The 19,720-nt window shown below is 57.1% G+C and overlaps 2 protein-coding genes across 3 annotated transcripts in view; both read right to left on the minus strand.

Annotated features, from left to right (window-relative positions):
- Nucleotides 1-19,720, minus strand: part of LOC139232695 (profilin-1-like) — a 762,729-nt gene that overhangs the window by 81,069 nt on the left and 661,940 nt on the right. The gene's annotated exons all lie outside the window — the stretch shown is intronic.
- LOC139232687 (zinc finger MYND domain-containing protein 15-like) overlaps nucleotides 1-19,720 on the minus strand; it is a 30,348-nt gene that overhangs the window by 5,682 nt on the left and 4,946 nt on the right. Inside the window, exons 4-13 of the mRNA XM_070863156.1 lie at nucleotides 18,972-19,124; nucleotides 16,648-16,808; nucleotides 15,720-15,872; nucleotides 10,605-10,697; nucleotides 9,158-9,274; nucleotides 7,261-7,349; nucleotides 5,908-6,009; nucleotides 5,088-5,214; nucleotides 4,483-4,541; nucleotides 2,437-2,597 (exon numbers count right to left, since the gene is read on the minus strand). Of these exons, the coding sequence (XP_070719257.1) occupies nucleotides 2,437-2,597; nucleotides 4,483-4,541; nucleotides 5,088-5,214; nucleotides 5,908-6,009; nucleotides 7,261-7,349; nucleotides 9,158-9,274; nucleotides 10,605-10,697; nucleotides 15,720-15,872; nucleotides 16,648-16,808; nucleotides 18,972-19,124 (1,215 nt within the window). The remainder of the gene's footprint in view (nucleotides 1-2,436; nucleotides 2,598-4,482; nucleotides 4,542-5,087; nucleotides 5,215-5,907; nucleotides 6,010-7,260; nucleotides 7,350-9,157; nucleotides 9,275-10,604; nucleotides 10,698-15,719; nucleotides 15,873-16,647; nucleotides 16,809-18,971; nucleotides 19,125-19,720) is intronic.

Here is a 19,720-nt window from a genome sequence, read left to right on the forward strand (position 1 = left end):
GCCGGCAGATGACTGGGACTGATTGTCTACCGGTGAGCTGGTGAACAGGACATGGGGAGCCACGAATCGAGTCACCATCCCACCCACGGACACTCGGTGTGTGTGTGTGCCCCGATACTGCCCACACTGGGTGTGCGGGGATACTGCCCACACTGGGCGTGTGCCCCCCCATACTGCCCACACTGGGTGTGTGCCCAGATACTGCCCACACTGGGTGTGCGGGGATACTGCCCACACTGGGCGTGTGCCCCCCCATACTGCCCACACTGGGTGTGTGCCCAGATACTGCCCATACTGGGTGTGCGGGGATACTGCCCACACTGGGCGTGTGCCCCCCCATACTGCCCACACTGGGCGTGTGCCCCCCCCATACTGCCCACACTGGGTGTGTGCCCAGATACTGCCCACACTGGGTGTGTGCCCAGATACTGCCCACACTGGGTGTGCGGGGATACTGCCCACACTGGGCGTGTGCCCCCCCATACTGCCCACACTGGGTGTGTGCCCCGATACTACCCACACTGGGTGTGTGCCCCGATATTGCCCACACTGGGTGTGCGGGGATACTGCCCACACTGGGTGTGTGCCCAGATACTGCCCACACTGGGTGTGTGCCCAGATATTACCCACACTGGGTGTGTGCCCCGATATTGCCCACACTGGATGTGCGGGGATACTACCCACACTGGGCGTGTGCCCCCCCATACTGCCCACACTGGGTGTGCCCCCCCCATACTGCCCACACTAGGTGTGTGCCCAGATACTGCCCACACTCGGCGTGTGCCCCCATACTTCCCACACTCGGCGTGTGCCCCCATACTGCCCACACTGGACGAGTGCCCCGATACTGCCCACACTGGGTGTGTGCCCAGATACTGCCCACACTGGGTGTGTGCGGGGATACTGCCCACACTGGGTGTGTGCCCAGATACTGCCCACACTGGGTGTGTGCCCAGATACTGCCCACACTGGGTGTGTGCCCAGATACTGCCCACACTGGGTGTGTGCCCAGATACTGCCCACACTGGGTGTGCGGGGATACTGCCCACACTGGGCGTGTGCCCAGATACTGCCCACACTCGGCGTGTGCCCCCATACTTCCCACACTGGGCGTGTGCCCCGATACTGCCCACACTGGACGAGTGCCCCGATACTGCCCACACTGGGCGTGTGCCCAGATACTGCCCACACTCGGCGTGTGCCCCCATACTTCCCACACTGGGTGTGTGCCCAGATACTGCCCACACTGGGTGTGCCCCCCCCATACTGCCCACACTGGGTGTGTGCCCAGATACTGCCCACACTGGGTGTGTGCGGGGATACTGCCCACACTGGGTGTGTGCGGGGATACTGCCCACACTGGGTGTGTGCGGGGATACTGCCCACACTGGGTGTGTGCCCAGATACTGCCCACACTGGGTGTGTGCCCAGATACTGCCCACACTGGGTGTGTGCCCAGATACTGCCCACACTGGGTGTGTGCCCAGATACTGCCCACACTGGGTGTGCGGGGATACTGCCCACACTGGGCGTGTGCCCCGATACTGCCCACACTGGGCGTGTGCCCCGATACTGCCCACACTGGGCGTGCCCCCCCATACTGCCCACACTGGACGAGTGCCCCAATACTGCCCACACTGGGCGTGTGCCCCGATACTGCCCACACTGGGTGTGCCTCCCCCATACTGCCCACACTGGGTGTGTGCCCCGATACTGCCCACACTGGGCGTGTGCCCCCATACTGCCCACACTGGGCGTGTGCCCCGATACTGCCCACACTGGGCGTGTGCCCCCATACTGCCCACACTGGGCGTGTGCCCAGATACTGCCCACACTGGGTGTGCCCCCCCCCATACTGCCCACACTGGGTGTGTGCCCCGATCCTGCCCACACGGTGTGACCCCCCCATACTGCCCACACTGGGTGTGTGCGGGGATACTGCCCACACTGGGTGTGTGCGGAGATACTGCCCACACTGGGTGTGTGCGGGGATACTGCCCACACTGGGCGTGTGCCCCCATACTGCCCACACTGGGTGTGTGTGGGGATACAAATGATTCAACAACACCAGCTTTCACACCGAGACGATCAACCAGGGCAAGAAGGGCCCCAGATCGACTCACATTGTAAATAGTTACACTATTGACTTTGGCGGGGGGGAGTGTTGTTATATATGTAAACTTGTATTTACTCTGTACAGCCACCAGAGGGCTCATCCCCTGGAGTCCCAAGGGATCCCACAATCCCTTGGGGGCACAGGTATTTAATGAGGCCTCACAGGTTGCGGAGGCACTCTGGAGACCTGCAAGAAAAGACTACGGTCACACTTTACATTGAGCTCACAGTGTACAGTCTGACTCTTTCTCCACACACAACAACGGTCCACAGTCGGTGCGTGTGGGCGCCAATACTCTCTGCGCGGTTCCCGTCACTCACCAGGGCAGGTTGTTGTCGATGCCGATGATGCGGAACGGTGAGCGGAAGGGGTTGAGGAGGGGCCGGCTGACAGAGCCCCCTGCCGCCGTGGTCATGGTCTGGTTGTCGATGACACAGCTGTACTCGCTGCACTCGGTGAAGTACGCCGGAACCCGGAGCGACTGCGGAGAGGGCAGAGGGCGGGAGGGTGAGCAGGGCCCGGGAGATATACATCACTGACACACACACACTTTACACAACGCGTGACATTCACTGTGCTTAAAACAGCCACAAAACAGCTCAAGACTAACAAGGCTACGGGTGCGGATGGAATCCCTGCTGAGGTGCTAAAATATGGCGGAGAGGCGCTAAAGTATGGCGGATACATGACCTCATCTCTCTCATCTGGAGGGAGGAGAGCATGCTGGGAGATGCAGTGATTGTGACCATTTTTAAAAAGGGGACAAGTCCGACTGCAGCAACTACAGGGGAATCTCCCTGCTTTCAGCCACTGAGAAAGTTGTCGCTAGAGTCCTCCTCAACCGTCTTCTCCCTGTGACCGAGGAGCTCCTCCCGGAATCACAGTGCGGATTTCGTCCCCTAGGGGGTACAACGGACATGATCTTTGCAGCGCGTCAGCTGCAGGAAAAATGCAGGGAGCAGCGCCAGCCCTTATACATGGTCTTCTTCGATCTTACAAAGGCCTTTGACACTGTCAACCGCGAGGGTCTATGGAGCGTCCTCCTCCGTTTCGGATGCCCTCAAAAGTTTGTCACCATCCTCCGCCTGCTCCACAACGACATGCAGGCCGTGATCCTTACCAACGGATCCATCACAGACCCAATCCACGTCCGGGCCGGGGTCAAACAGGGCTGCGTCATCGCCCCAACCCTCTTCTCAATCTTCCTCGCCGCCATGCTCCACCTCATAGTCAACAAGCTCCCCGCTGGAGTGGAACTAAACTACAGAACCAGTGGGAAGCTGTTTAACCTACGCCGCCTCCAGGCCAGGTCCAAGATCACCCCAACCTCTGTCGTCGAGCTACAGTACGCGGACGACGCCCGCGTCTGTGCACACACAGAGGCTGAACTCCAGGATATAGTTGAGGCGTATGAAAGAATGAGCCTTACGCTTAACATCCATAAGACAAAGGTCCTCCACCAGCCTGTCCTCGCCGCACAGCACTGCCCCCCAGTCATCAAGATTTACGGCCCGGCCCTGGACAACGTGGACCATTTCCCATACCTCGGGAGCCTCTTGTCAACAAAGGCAGACATTGATGCAGAGATTCAACACCGCCTCCAGTGCACCAGTGCAGCCTTCGGCCGCCTGAGGAAAAGAGTGTTTGAAGACCAGGCCCTCAAATCTACCACCAAGCTCATGGTCTACAGGGCTGTAGTAATACCCGCCCTCCTGTATGGATCTGAGGCATGGACGTTGTATAGAAGGCACCTCAAGTCGCTGGAGAAATATCACCAACGATGTCTCCGCAAGATCCTGCAAATCTCCTGGGAGGACAGACGCACCAACATCAGTGTCCTCGCCCAGGCCAACATCCCCAGTGAGCGAGGGAGGAGGGGAGGGGGTGAGCGAGGGGAGGGGGGAGCGAGCGAGGGAGGGGCGTGAGCGAGGAGGGAGGGAAGGGGCGTGAGTGAGGGGGAGGTGGGGGGTTGAGCAGGGGGTGATCGAGGGGAGGAGGGAGGGTATGGAGCGAGGGGGGGAGCGAGCGAGGGGAAGGGGCGGGGCGTGAGCGAGGGGGGTGGGAAGGGGCGTGAGTGAGGGGGAGGTGGTGGGGTGAGGGGAGCGAGGGGGAGGGGAGTGAGCGAGCGAGGGGAGACAGGGTGGAGGTGAGCAAGGGAGGATGAGTGAGGGGGAAGGGGAGGGGGTGAGCAAGGGGGGAGGGGGAGCGAGGGGGGTGAGCGAGCGAGGGGAGATGGGGGGAGGGGGTGAGAGAGGGTGGAGGGGAGGGGGTGAGAGAGGGTGGAGGGGAGGGGGTGAGCGAGGGGGAGGGGGAGGAATCGCTCCGTGGGGAAGCAATGATTGGGGTGTAACTCAGTCCCGGCCCACCTGCAGTCTGGGTAGAGAACGCAGCCACGTCTCGCTCAGTCCGAACCCCACGTTGAACCCTAAAAACACAGACAGGAAACTTTGATCATTACTGTGTGGGGGGTCAGGGGGTTATATCGTACATAGAATATAATAACAGGAGCAAGAGTCGGCCATTCGGCCCCTCGAGCCTGCTCCGCCATTCAATGAGATCACGGCTGATCTGATCATGGACCCAGCTCCACTTCCCCGCCCGCTCCCCATAACCCTTCACTCCCTTATCGCTCAAACATCTGTCTATCTCCACCTTAAATATATTCAATGACCCAGCCCCCACAGCTCTCTGGGGCAGGGAATTCCACAGGTTCACCGCCATTGACAGTCACTGTATTCCCTCACACAACTACGTTCAAAGGTGGTTCAGTCATATTGTGAATCACCAGGGCTCCATCACCCCGGAGGTTGGTTATACGATTAACGGTCATTGCCCGCTCCCTGCCCGGCGCCACATCGCCCCACCATCCCCTGCCCCTCGCCCCCCCCCCCGCCCCCAGCACTGCCCCGCCCCCACCCCACCCCGCACCCAGCGCTGCCTCGCCCGCCTGGTTCCCAGCCCCCTCACTCACCGATCACCAGGTCGGCCTTGGGGCCCTGCAGCATGTGGTAGGGTTTGGAGCAGACCTTGATCCGAATGTTCCTCCGGTCACTCCTCTCGTCGCCAATGTTGGGGTTCACTACACAAACCTGGCCGTCCTGCGGGGGTGAGACAGAGAGGGGGGCACGGTGAGAGTCCTGATCCGTGCAGCCCCCCCCCTGCCCCCCGGCGCTGGCCTCAGGGGTGAGGGGGTGAGCGGCCCGCTCATCATCCCTCCCGCTAACATCCAATCAGATTTTCCCCTCCAACTATTCATCCAGTTCCCCTGTTTGAAAGTAACGACTGAATCTGCTCCCACCGCCCTTTCAGGCAGTGTCCCCCTCACAGCCCCACCCCCACGTCCCTCACGCAGTGCCCCCTCACCCCCCCGGCCCATCACCCCCCCGGTCCGACACCCCTCGCCTCCTGACCCCTCACCCCCGGCCCCTCACCCGATGCCCCCTCACCCCTCGCCCCTGAACCCCGCGTCCCCTGACCCCATGCCCACTCACCCCTCACCCCTTCACCCAATCACCCCCCCCCCTCGGACCCTCACCCCCCTCACCCCTCGGCCCCTCACCCGATGCCCCCTCGCCCCTGAACCCCGCGTCCCCTGACCCCATGCCCACTCACCCCTCACCCCCTCACCCCGCGCCACATCACGCCTCACCTCCTCACTTCCTTGCCCCTTCACCCCCTCAACCCACACCTCTTCTCACCCCTTGCCCCCTCACCCCTTCACCCAATCACCCCCCCCCTCGGACCCTCACCCCCCCTCACCCCTCGGCCCCTCACATTTCACCCCCGCCTACCTTCCTCTGTAGATTAAACTGTTGTTTGTCCACCTCCAGCGGCAAACCGTCACCAACAAAATGGATCTCAAACGTGACGTGAGGCAACAGGACGGCCAGCTCCTGGCGACGGGAAATGGGAACAACATCATCATTCACCGGGGGGACAGCCTCCGAAACCCCCCCCCCCACAGGGGCAGCCCCCTCCCGCACTCCCTGCCCTCAAACTGCCCCCGCCAACACTCCGCACAACCCCTCCCCTCCACCCTCATGGGGACAGTGTAGAGGAGCTTTACTCTGTATCTAACCCCCTGTACCTGTCCCGGGAGTGTTTGATGGGACAGTGTAGAGGGAGCTTTACTCTGTATCTAACCCCGTGCTGTACCTGCCCTGGGAGTGTTTGATGGGACAGTGTAGAGGGAGCTTTACTCTGTATCTAACCCCGTGCTGTACCTGCCCTGGGAGTGTTTGATGGGACAGTGTAGAGGGAGCTTTACTCTGTATCTAACCCCTTGTACCTGCCCTGGGAGTGTTTGATGGGACAGTGTAGAGGGAGCTTTACTCTGTATCTAACCCCCTGTACCTGCCCTGGGAGTGTTTGATGGGACAGTGTAGAGGGAGCTTTACTCTGCATCTAACCCCCTGTACCTGCCCTGGGAGTGTTTGATGGGACAGTGTAGAGGGAGCTTTACTCTGTATCTAACCCCCTGTACCTGCCCCGGGAGTGTTTGATGGGGACAGTGTAGAGGGAGCTTTACTCTGTATCTAACCCGTGCTGTACCTGCCCTGGGAGTGTTTGATGGGACAGTGTAGAGGGAGCTTTACTCTGTATCTAACCCGTGCTGTACCTGCCCTGGGAGTGTTTGATGGGACAGTGTAGAGGGAGCTTTACTCTGTATCTAACCCGTGCTGTACCTGCCCTGGGAGTGTTTGATGGGACAGTGTAGAGGGAGCTTTTCTCTGTATCTAACCCCCTGTACCTGCCCTGGGAGTGTTTGATGGGACAGTGTAGAGGGAGCTTTACTCTGTATCTAACCCCCTGTACCTGCCCCGGGAGTGTTTGATGGGGACAGTGTAGAGGGAGCTTTACTCTGTATCTAACCCGTGCTGTACCTGCCCTGGGAGTGTTTGATGGGACAGTGCAGAGGGAGCTTTACTCTGTATCTAACCCCGTGCTGTACCTGCCCTGGGAGTGTTTGATGGGACAGTGCAGAGGGAGCTTTACTCTGTATCTAACCCCGTGCTGTACCTGCCCTGGGAGTGCTTGATGGGACAGTGTAGAGGGAGCTTTACTCTGTATCTAACCCCCTGTACCTGCCCTGGGAGTGTTTGATGGGACAGGAGTGTTGAGGGATTATGGAGTGGGGCACTCACCCAGAACACCATCCGTATCTCAAACTGCTTTTGCGCTTCCAGGATGTGGATTTTGAGCGACTGTTTGTTGAGGATGTTCAATTCTGGAACTAAAAAGTGGAGAAATGCACTTGTGAAATGGTGCATAGAGGTATCTCCCTGAGAGATGGGGATTGGGAACACCAGTACTGTACCCCAGTGTTATACAGTGACAGACCTGTACCCACCAGTACTGTACCCCAGTGTTATACAGTGACAGACCTGTCCCCACCAGTACTGTACCGGTGTTATACAGTGACAGACCTGTACCCACCAGTACTGTATCCCAGTGTTAGTGACAGATCTGTACCCACCAGTACTGTACCCCAGTGTTATACAGTGACAGACCTGTACCCACCAGTACTGTACCCCAGTGTTATACAGTGACAGACCTGTATCCACCAGAACTGTACCCCAGTGTTATACAGTGACAGACCTGTACCCACCAGTACTGTACCCCAGTGTTAGTGACAGACCTGTACCCACCAGTACTGTACCCCAGTGTTATACAGTGACAGACCTGTACCCACCAGTACTGTACCCCAGTGTTATACAGTGACAGACCTGTACCCACCAGTACTGTATCGGTGTTATACAGTGACAGACCTGTACCCACCAGTACTGTACCCCAGTGTTATACAGTGACAGACCTGTATCCACCAGTACTATACCCCAGTGTTATACAGTAACAGACCTGTACCCACCAGTACTGTGCCCCAGTGTTATACAGTGACAGTCCTGTACCCACCAGAACTGTACCCCAAGTGTTATACAGTGGCAGACCTGTACCCACCAGTACTGTACCCCAGTGTTATACAGTGACAGACCTGTACCCGCCAGTACTGTACCCATGTTATAGTGACAGACCTGTACCCACCAGTACTGTACCCATGTTATAGTGACAGACCTGTACCCACCAGTACTGTACCCCAGTGTTATACACTGACAGCCCTGCACCCACCAGCACTGTATCTCAGTGTTATAGTGACAGAACTGTACCCACCAGTACTGTACCCCAGTGTTATACAGTGACAGACCTGTACCCACCAGTACTGTACCCCAGTGTTATACAGTGACAGACCTGTACCCACCAGAACTGTATCCCAGTGTTATACAATGACAGACCTGTACCCACCAGTACTGTACCCCAGTGTTATACAGTGACAGACCTGTACCCACCAGTACTGTACCCCAGTGTTATACAGTGACAGACCTGTACCCACCAGAACTGTACCCCAGTGTTATACAGTGACAGACCTGTACCCATCAGTACTGTACCCCAGTGTTATACAGTGACAGACCTGTACCCACCAGTACTGTACCCCAGTGTTATACAGTGACAGACCCGTATCCCCCAGTACTGTACTCCAGTGTTATACAGTGACAGAACTGTACCCACCAGAACTGTACCCCAGTGTTATACAGTGACAGACCTGTACCCACCAGTACTGTACCCCAGTGTTATACAGTGACAGACCTGTACCTACCAGTACTGTACCCCAGTGTTAGTGACAGACCTGTACCCACCAGTACTGTACCCCAGTGTTATACAGTGACAGACCTGTACCCACCAGTACTGTATCCCAGTGTTATATAGTGACAGACCTGTTCACCAGTACTGTACCCCAGTGTTTCTACAGTGACAGACCTGTACCCACCTGTACTGTATCCCAGTGTTATACAGTGAGAGGCCTGTACCCACCAGTACTGTACCCCAGTGTTATACAGTGAGAGGCCTGTACCCACCAGTACTGTATCCCAGTGTTATACAGTGAGAGGCCTATGTAACACAGTTCAGTACACACAGCTCTCCCTGTGGTGATGTGCAGCATCAGTAAAGAACACCCTCGCTCTGTGATGTAAGGCAGTGCTGACTCACAGTGCAGGGGGACGAGGCTGGTGATGATGTGGTAGATGGTGAGGGGGCAGGATAGCAGGACAGCCACAGGCGAGTCGATGCCGAGCCCTCGCCACTGATAATAAGACTTCCACGTCACTGTGAAGAGACAAAAGTCATTTCAGGTTGGACAGCTTTGGATCTTTTGAGTTATTTTCTTCAATTTGGTCCCATTCATGGCTCAGTGGGCAGCTCGCCCTCGCCTCGGAGTCCGAAGGTCGAGGGTCGCGTCCCACTCCAGGGACTTGAGCACACAACCCAAGCTGACATTCCAGTGCAGTACTGAGGGAGTGCCGCACTGTCAGTGGGTCGGTACTGAGGGAGCGCCGCACTGTCGGAGGGGCAGTGCTGAGGGAGCGGCGCACTGTCGGAGGGGCAGTGCTGAGGGAGCGCCGCACTGTCGGAGGGGCAGTGCTGAGGGAGCGCCGCACTGTCGGAGGGGCAGTGCTGAGGGAGCGCCGCACTGTCGGAGGGGCAGTGCTGAGGGAGCGCCGCACTGTCGGAGGGGCAGTGCTGAGGGAGCGCCGCACTGTCGGAGGGGCAGTGCTGAGGGAGCGCCGCACTGTCGGAGGGGCAGTGCTGAGGGAGCGCCGCACTGTCGGAGGGGCAGTGCTGAGGGAGCGCCGCACTGTCGGAGGGGCAGTGCTGAGGGAGCGCCGCACTGTCGGAGGGGCAGTGCTGAGGGAGCGCTGCACTGTCGGAGGGGCAGGGCTGAGGGAGCGCCGCACTGTCGGAGGGGCAGTACTGAGGGAGCGCCGCACTGTCGGAGGGGCAGTACTGAGGGAGCGCCGCACTGTCGGAGGGGCAGTACTGAGGGAGTGTTAGGCTGAGGAGGGGAGACTGAAGTTCGTGTTCGTCCGGTCGCCCATGGTGTGGTTGTAGAATCACAGGCCGGAGGGTCCCAGGAACCCGCTGCAGTTTGTACTGAGGTAGCGGGAGTCAGTGTTGCAGTGTTCGAATCCGAGTCAGTGTCCTTGGGCTTGACAGAGGGAAAGGGACTGAGGGAGGGGAGATGGAGGGAGAGAGACTGAGGGAGAGAGACGGAGGTTGGAGATGGAGGAAGAGAGATGGAGGGAGAGAGGCGGAGCGAGAGAGGCAGAGGGAGAGAGATGAAGAGAGATGAGACGGAGGGAGGGAGATGATACGGAGGGAGGGGAGATGGAGGGTAGATGGAGGGAGGCGATGGAGGGAGAGAGACAGAGGAGGAGAGACGGAGGGAGGGGAGATGGAGGGAGAGACAGATGGATGGAGAGAGACGGAGGGAGAGAGCAGAGGAAGGAGATGGAGGGAGGAGACGGAGGGAGAGGCAGGTGGATGACGCAGCTCACTAACGGACTGCCGGAACCTTCCTTTGCCGGGCCCTGGTGTGGGTTGTGCCAACAGACTGGTCGTTGCCCCAATTGACGATGTGCGGCTGAGATGTACTCACCGAACGGCACCTTCACATTGGCCGGTTCAATCGGGACGTCCTGTAACAGGATAGCGCCCTCCTTCCTCAGTGGGTCGTATGGATTGGTCCGCTCTGTAAAACAGCAGAGGACACGTGACGGAGGCTGCGATGGTCCCGGGCGGAGAGCCGTTTGGTTGTCACTGTCGGAGGGGCAGTACTGAGGGAGTGCCGCACTGTCGGAGGGGCAGTACTGAGGGAGGGCCGCACTGTCGGAGGGGCAGTACTGAGGGAGCGCCGCACTGTCGGAGGGGCAGTACTGAGGGAGCGCCGCACTGTCGGAGGGGCAGTACTGAGGGAGTGCCGCACTGTCGGAGGGGCAGTACTGAGGGAGCGCCGCACTGTCGGAGGGGCAGTACTGAGGGAGCGCCGCACTGTCGGAGGGGCAGTACTGAGGGAGCGCCGCACTGTCGGAGGGGCAGTACTGAGGGAGCGCCGCACTGTCGGAGGGGCAGTACTGAGGGAGTGCCGCACTGTCGGAGGGGCAGTACTGAGGGAGCGCCGCACTGTCGGAGGGGCAGTACTGAGGGAGCGCCGCACTGTCGGAGGGGCAGTACTGAGGGAGTGCCGCACTGTCGGAGGGGCAGTACTGAGGGAGTGCCACACTGTCGGAGGGGCAGTGCTGAGGGAGCGCCGCACTGTCGGAGGGGCAGTGCTGAGGGAGCGCCGCACTGTCGGAGGGGCAGTACTGAGGGAGTGCCACACTGTCGGAGGGGCAGTACTGAGGGAACACCGCACTGTCGGAGGGGCGGTACTGAGGGAGCCCCGCACTGTCGGAGGGGCGGTACTGAGGGAGTGCCACACTGTCGGAGGGGCAGTACTGAGGGAACACCGCACTGTCGGAGGGGCAGTACTGAGGGAACACCGCACTGTCGGAGGGGCAGTACTGAGGGAGCGCCGCACTGTCGGAGGGGCGGTACTGAGGGAGCGCCGCACTGTCGGAGGGGCAGTACTGAGGGAACACCGCACTGTCGGAGGGGCGGTACTGAGGGAGCGCGCACTGTTGGAGGGGTGGTGCTGAGGGAGCGCCGCACTGTCGGAGGGGAGTTATCTCCGGTGTCCTGGGGCCAATATTTAGTCCTGAATCAACATAACAGAAAAACAGATTATCTGGTCATTATCACATTGCTGAGTGTGGGAGCTTGCTGTGCACAAATTGGCTGCTGCGTTTCCCACATTACAACAGTGACTACACTTCAAAAGTACTTCATTGGTTGTAAAGCCCTTTGGGACGTCCGGTGGTTGTGAAAGGCGCTATATAAATGCAAATCTTTGTTTTTTATTATTCAGGGAACGAATGCCAGGAAGGAATGGAGATGATATCGAGCAGTGCAGACACTGAGTGTCGGCTGTGAGCGAGGTGGGTTTGGGGTCGAAGGTCAGGGGATTTTTCCCCCGATGGGGACCTGAGCTGGGGAGTCGGTGAGAGGGGATGGACAGTGAAGCAGAGAGTGTGGTTGGGGCGGGGGCAGAGAGGTGAGTGTGGGGAGAGGGGTCAACTGTCGCATACCGTGTTTCCTGTGGGTGAGATTAGACCGATATTTACTGGGTGACGTCACTCCGCTATTGAAGTTCGCGCCTTAAGCTCATAGTTTGGTCATTCCTGTTTCAAGCCCTTGCCCACAGTGGAGGTGGTAACTGGGCCCAGAGACCTTTCCTGTTTCATAGAAACATAGAAAATAGGTGCAGGAGTAGGCCATTCAGCCTTTCAAGTCTGCACCACCATTCAATAAGATCTTGGCTGATCATTCACTTCAGTACCCCTTTCCTGCTTTCTCTCCATAGCCCTTGATCCCTTTAGCCGTAAGGGCCATATCTAACTCCCTTTTGAATATATCCAATGAACTGGCCTCAACAACTTTCTGTGGTAGAGAATTCCACAGGTTCACCACTCTCTGAGTGAAGAAGTTTCTCCTCATCTCGGTCCTAAATGGCTTACCCCTTAGCCTTAGACTGTGTCCCCTGGTTCTGGGCTTCCCCAACATCGGGAACAACCTTCCTGCATCTAACCTGTCCAGTCCCGTCAGAATTTTATATGTTTCTATGAGATCCCCTCTCATCCTTCTAAACTCCAGTGAATACAGGCCCAGACGGTCCAGTCACTCCTCATATGTCAGTCCTGCCATCCCGGGAATCAGTCTGGTGAACCTTCGCTGCACTCCCTCAATAGCCAGAACATCCTTCCTCAGATTAGGAGAGCAAAACTGAACACGATATTCCAGGTGAGGCCTCACCAAGGCCCTGTACAACTGCAGTAAGACCTCCCTGCTCCTATACTCAAATCCCCTCGCTATGAAGGCCAACATACCATTTGCCTTCTTCACCGCCTGCTGTACCTATATGCCAACTTTCAATGACTGATGTACCATGACACCCAGGTCTCGTTGCACTTCCCCTTTCCCTAATCTGCCGCCATTCAAATAATATTCTGCCTTTGTGTTTTTGCCACCAAAGTGGATAACCTCACATTTATCCACATTATACTGCATCTGCCATGCATTTGCCCACTCACCTTACCTGTCCAAGTCACCCTGCAGCCTCTTAGCATCCTCCTCACAGCTCACACTGCCACCCAGCTTAGTGTCATCTGCAAACTTGGAGATATTACACTCAATTCCTTCATCTAAATCATTTATGTATATTGTAAATAGCTGGGGTCCCAGCACTGAGCCCTGCGGCACCCCACTAGTCACTGCCTGACATTCTGAAAAGGACCCGTTTATCCCGACTCTCTGCTTCCTGTTTGCCAAACAGTTCTCTATCCACGTCAGTACATTACCCTCAATACCATGTGCTTTAATTTTGCACACCAATCTCTTGTGTGGGACCTTGTCAAAAACCTTTTCAAAGTCCAAATACATCACGTCCACTGGTTCTCCCCTGTCCACTCGACTAGTTACATCCTCAAAAAATTCCAGAAGATTTGTCAAGCATGATTTCGCTTTCATAAATCCATGCTGACTTGGACCAATCCTGTCACTGCTTTCCAAATGCGCTGCTATTTCAACTTTAATAATTCATTCCAACATTTCCCACTACTGATGTCAGGCTAACTGGTCTATAATTACCTGTTTTCTCTCTCCCTCCCTTTTTAAAAAGTGGTGTTACATTAGCTACCCTCCAGTCCATAGGAACTGATCCAGAGTCGATAGACTGCTGGAAAATGATCACCAATGCATCCACTATTTCTAGGGCCACTTCCTTAAGTACTCTGGGATGCAGACTATCAGGCCCCGGGGATTTATCGGCCTTCAATCCCATCAATTTCCCGAATACAATTTCTCGCCTAATAAGGATTTCCTTCAGTTCCTTCTTCTCACTAGACCCTCGGTCCCCTAGTATTTCCAGAAGGTTATTTGTGTCTTCCTTTGTGAAGACAGAACCAAAGTATTTGTTCAATTGGTCTGCCATTTCTTTGTTCCCCATTATAAATTCACCTGAATCCGACTGCAAGGGACCTACATTTGTCTTCACTAATCTTTTTCTCTTCACATGTCTATGGAAGCTTTTGCGGTCAGTTTTTTTGTTCCCAGCAAGCTTCCTCTCATACTCTATTTTCCCCCTCCTAATTAAACCCTTTGTCCTCCTCTGCTGAATTTTAAATTTCTCCCAGTCCTCAGGTTTGCTGCTTTTTCTGGCAATTTATATGCCTCTTCCTTGGATTTCATACTATCCTTAATTTCCCTTGTTAGCCACGGTTGAGCCACCTTCCCCGTTTTATTTTTACTCCAGACCGGGATGTACAATTGTTGAAGTTCATCCATGCGATCCTTAAATGTTTGCCATTGCCTATCCACCGTCAACCCTTTAAGTATCATTCGCCAGTCTATTCTAGTCAGTTCACGTCTCATACCATCGAAGTTACCTTTCCCCAAGTTCAGGACCCTAGTCTCTGAATTAACTGTGTCACTCTCCATCTTAATAAAGAATTCTACCGTATTATGGTCACTCTTCCCCAAGGGGCCTTGCACAACAAGATTGCTAATTAGTCCAATCTCATTACACATCACCCAGTCTAGGATGGCCAGCTCTCAAGTTGGTTCTCAACATATTGGTCTAGAAAACCATCCCTAATACACTCCAGGAAATTCTCCTCCACCGTATTGCTACCAGTTTGGTTAGCCCAATCAATATGTGGATTAAAGTCGCCCATGATAACTGCTGTACCTTTATTGCACGCATCCCTAATTATTTGTTTGATGCTGTCCCCAACCTCACTACTACTGTTTGGTGGTCTGTACACAACTCCCACTGGCATTTTCTGTCCTTTGGTATTCTGCAGCTCCACCCATTCCTGGGATGAGAGGGTTGCCCTGTGAGGAGAGGTTGAGTAGATATGGCCTGTACTCTCTGTGTGTTAGAAGAATGTGATGGGATCTCATTCAGGGGGGATTTGACAGGATAGATGCTGAGAGAATGTTTCCCCCGGGCTGGGGAGTCTAGAACCAGGGATTACAGCCTCAGGATAAGGGGTCGGCCATTTAGGACTGAGATGAGGAGAAATTTCTTCACTCAGAGGGTGGTAAATCTTTGGAATTCTCTGCCCCAGAGGGCTGTGGAGGCTCAGTCTCTGAGTATATTCAAGACTGAGATCGCTGGAATTTTGGATATTAAGGGAATTGAGGGATTGGGCGGGAAAGTGGAATTGAGATCAAAGATCAACCATGATCTAATTGAATGGTGGAGCAGGCTCAAGGGGCCGAATGGCCGACTCCTGCTCCTAATTCTTCTGTTGTGAAGGTGATGCGTTGCCAGGATGGGAATGCCAGCAGCCAGATGGTGAGATCGGTGAACCCCAATAATAAGATTAATAACTGGCCAAGGCTGATATAGTCACAGGGCAAAGGTCGCGCCCACCTGTCGCAGGGCAAAGGTCGCGCCCACCTGTCACAGGGCAACAGTCGCGCCCACCGCATCCACCTGTCACAGGGCAAAGGTCAATCCTACCAGTCACAGGGCAAAGTTCGCGCCTACCTGTCGCAGGGCAAAGGCCACGCCCACCTGTCACAGGGCATAGGTCAGGACCACCTGTCGCAGGGCAAAGGTCGCACCCACCTGTGCAAGGTGAGCTGGCTACGGTCTGAGGGGAGGACGCACCTTTCAGGAACTCTGGGATGGTGTCCATTTCGAAGGAGTTGTGCTTTTCCACCTTGTATCCCGACACCAACATGCTCTCCCCCAGCCAGTAGCCCGAGTTCAGCTCGTGGCGGGTAAGGAACAGCTCGCGGTCGAAGACCTCGCTGGTGACCTCTGCAGACCAACAGAGAAGAAGTTAGCCAGGCTCCGCTCGAAGCAAGCAGCCGCTATAATCTCAACTTCCCCGTACCCGCACCTCTCCACCACCTCTGCTGGAGCGGCTGATTGCACCGGCGGTATAGTTCCACCTCACCCCCACCTCCCGCTTCCCCCAGGGGCCGTTTGTCACCTGGCCTGAGACAACCGGTGACAATATCCTGCTCGACCACTGCGCGCGCACTGCCCAGGGGGAGTCAGCGAGAAATCCGGAGTGGGAGCACTCCCAGGGCAGGTACAGGGGGTTAGATAGAGTAAAGCTCCCTCTACACTGTCCCATCAAACACTCCCAGGGCAGGTACAGCACGGGGTTAGATACAGAGTAAAGCTCCCTCTACACTGTCCCATCAAACACTCCCAGGGCAGGTACAGCACGGGGTTAGATACAGAGTAAAGCTCCCTCTACACTGTCCCATCAAACACTCCCAGGGCAGGTACAGCACGGGGTTAGATACAGAGTAAAGCTCCCTCTACACTGTCCCATCAAACACTCCCAGGGCAGGTACAGGGGGTTAGATACAGAGTAAAGCTCCCTCTACACTGTCCCATCAAACACACCCAGGGCAGGTACAGGGGGTTAGATACAGAGTAAAGCTCCCTCTACACTGTCCCATCAAACACTCCCAGGGCAGGTACAGGGGGTTAGATACAGAGTGAAGCTCCCTCTACACTGTCCCATCAAACACTCCCAGGGCAGGTACAGGGGGTTAGATACAGGATGAGTTGGGCCTACCTGAGGTGTAGGTGAAGGGGAAATCGGCCAAGGCCTCACCGTGGTCCATGAACTCCAGCAGTTTCTGGCACCAGTACCGATGGCTGCTGTCCTCGGGGCTCTTGCTCCAGTCCAGCCTCTGGCAGTTTTCAGAGCAGTACAGCACGGCCTTGCATTGCTCACTGTGGGAGAGAGAGGTCGGGGGGGTGAGGTCATGCGCATGCAGTCCGCTGTCTGGACCCGTGGAAACCCCGATGGAACTCGGTGTCAGAGAGATTGGGGAGGTGGGGGGGCGGAGGGCCTGCTGTCGCTAGGTGCGCCCCCCCCCCCCCCCCACCCCACCGGTCCCCCACAACCCGCCGAGCCAGCTCTTCACCCACAGCAGCATCACAAACCACCCGCTGCTATCCCCCTCCCCAGTGTCCACGCAGTCGCCTTCTCCGACCGGGGTCACGGAGAGGGCCGGGGGGTCACTTGTGAACAGGGAGAAGGTCAGGTGTCATCGATTGTGCTGGGTCAGGGGTCACTCACTTGGGCCGTAATCGGGGAGTGGGTCGGGGGCCATTGACCAACCCGTGATCAGGGAAAAGGACCTGGGAAGGGCGGGGGTCCGGGGTCGCAATGATTGGGCCATAATCGTGGAAAGGGTCAGGGACAGGGGGGTCACTCACTCGGTTGTGGACGGGAGAGGGTCGGGCGTCACTGAGCAACCCGTGATCAGGGAGTCTTTACATTCCCTAGCCCCGTGATCACCAAGATTGACGGTGGCCCAGAAATGCCCCCCCCCCCGCCCTCCCCACGCTCCCACTCCCTTACCTCCCACCCCCAGAGTCGGCAGTTTCAGCACAGGCCTCGATTGAGCCTGGGTCTCGCCTGCTTCGAGTGGCCCCCGCGGCAGAGGTGTGGAGGCGGTAGTGAATTCAGACCGCGCTCGCGGACTGCTCCCTCCCTGCGGGGAGGCACCGCGACCCTCTCTGCCGCTCCCCTCCCACGCAGCGTGACCGACCCCCTGCCAGCTGAGGAGGGGAGCCGAGACTGACCCACCCCGCTCCCCCGGTACTGGTCCTCGGAGGGAGGGTGAAAGATCAACATTCGCAGCGCAGGGTCGGGTAATCGGTGACGGTGAGTTACCTGAGCAGGACCAATCCCCAGCGATACCCACATGGCCCGGCCCCCGAATGACGGAGCCCCTCGAACGTTGCTGTACGGGTATGAAGGAGTTGCGATCCCGATCGGCCTTGATCGAATAGGTTGGCGCAACAGGCTCAGGGGGCTGAATGGCCTCCTCCTGGTCCTATCTTCCTGATATCTTCCCAGCTTCCTAAGCACCTCGAGTCCCGTCGCCGAGAGCGTGCAGAAACCAAACGCAGGCAGCGGAAGGAGCGTGCGGCAAACCGGTCCCACCCTCCCCTTTCCCTCAACCAATGTCTGTCCCACCTGTGACAGGGACGGTGGCTCTCGTATCGGACTGTTCAGCTACCTGAGGACTCATTTTTTGAGTGGGAGCAAGTCTTCCTCGATTCTGAGGGACTGCCTATGATGATGTAACCCCGCTCTCCCTTCCCCCGGGGCCCTGTGGGATTAGGCCCTGCTCCCGGTGCCCTGTGGGACTGGGCCCTCCCCCCGGGGCACTGTGGGACTGGGCCCTTCCCCCGGTGCCCTGTGGGACTAGGCCCTTCCCCCGGGGCCCTGTGGGATTAGGCCCTTCCCCCGGTGCCCTGTGGGACTAGGCCCTTCCCCCGGTGCCCTGTGGGACTAGGCCCTTCCCCCGGTGCCCTGTGGGATTATGCCCTGCCCCCGGTGCCCTGTGGGATTAGGCCCTTCCCCCAGTGCCCTGTGGGATTAGGCCCTTCCCCCGGTGCCCTGTGGGACTAGGCCCTTCCCCCAGTGCCCTGTGGGACTAGGCCCTTCCCCCAGTGCCCTGTGGGACTACGCCCTTCCCCCAGTGCCCTGTGGGACTACGCCCTTCCCCCGGTGCCCTGTGGGATTAGGACCTTCCCCTGGTGCCTTGTGGGAATAGGCCCTTCCCCTGGTGCCCTGTGGGATTAGGCCCTTCCCCCGGTGCCTTGTGGGACTAGGCCCTTCCCCCGGTGCCCTGTGGGACTAGGCCCTTCCCCCGGTGCCCTGTGGGACTAGGCCCTTCCCCCGGTGCCCTGTGGGACTAGGCCCTTCCCCCGGTGTTCTGCACTGTGTGTTATTTCTGGGCCATTAATAAATACAGACATGATTTGGGATGCAGCAGCCTGGGAGCCTTGTGGTTTTCTGTCTGTGCCCAGTACTGGCGTCTCTCAGTCCACCACCCTCCATGGCCACGTGTCAGGCCCGACCTCATTCCCCGGCCTTACCATGCAGTGAGCGTGGTCTCAAAGCTACGTTTCTTACAGACATGACAGGCCTTGACCCTGGTCAATCGGAAGGTGAAATTCCTCGGTGCACAACACTGGTATGCAACCTTCGTGCTCCTCACTCCCAACTTCACAATCATCTGCTTTAGAATTCTGCAGGGAAAGAAAGATCAGGACAATGTTTGATGGGACAGTGTAGAGGGAGCTTTACTCTGTATCTAACCCCCTGTACCTGCCCTGGGAGTGTTTGATGGGACAGTGTAGAGGGAGCTTCACTCAGTATCTAACCCCGTGCTGTACCTGCCCTGGGAGTGTTTGATGGGACAGTGTAGCGGGAGCTTTACTCTGTATCTAACCCCCTGTACCTGCCCCGGGAGTGTTTGATGGGACAGTGTAGAGGGAGCTTTACTCTGTATCTAACCCCCTGTACCTGCCCTGGGAGTGTTTGATGGGACAGTGTAGCGGGAGCTTTACTCTGTATCTAACCCCGTGCTGTACCTGCCCTGGGAGTGTTTGATGGGACAGTGTAGAGGGAGCTTCACTCTGTATCTAACCCCGTGCTGTACCTGCCCTGGGAGTGTTTGATGGGACAGTGTAGAGGGAGCTTTACTCTGTATCTAACCCCCTGTACCTGCCCTGGGAGTGCTTGATGGGACAGTGTAGAGGGAGCTTTACTCTGTATCTAACCCCATGCTGTACCTGCCCTGGGAGTGTTTGATGGGACAGTGTAGAGGGAGCTTTACTCTGTA

Source organism: Pristiophorus japonicus, chromosome 20, assembly GCF_044704955.1.
Source record: "Pristiophorus japonicus isolate sPriJap1 chromosome 20, sPriJap1.hap1, whole genome shotgun sequence".
Taxonomy (NCBI): domain Eukaryota; kingdom Metazoa; phylum Chordata; class Chondrichthyes; family Pristiophoridae; genus Pristiophorus; species Pristiophorus japonicus.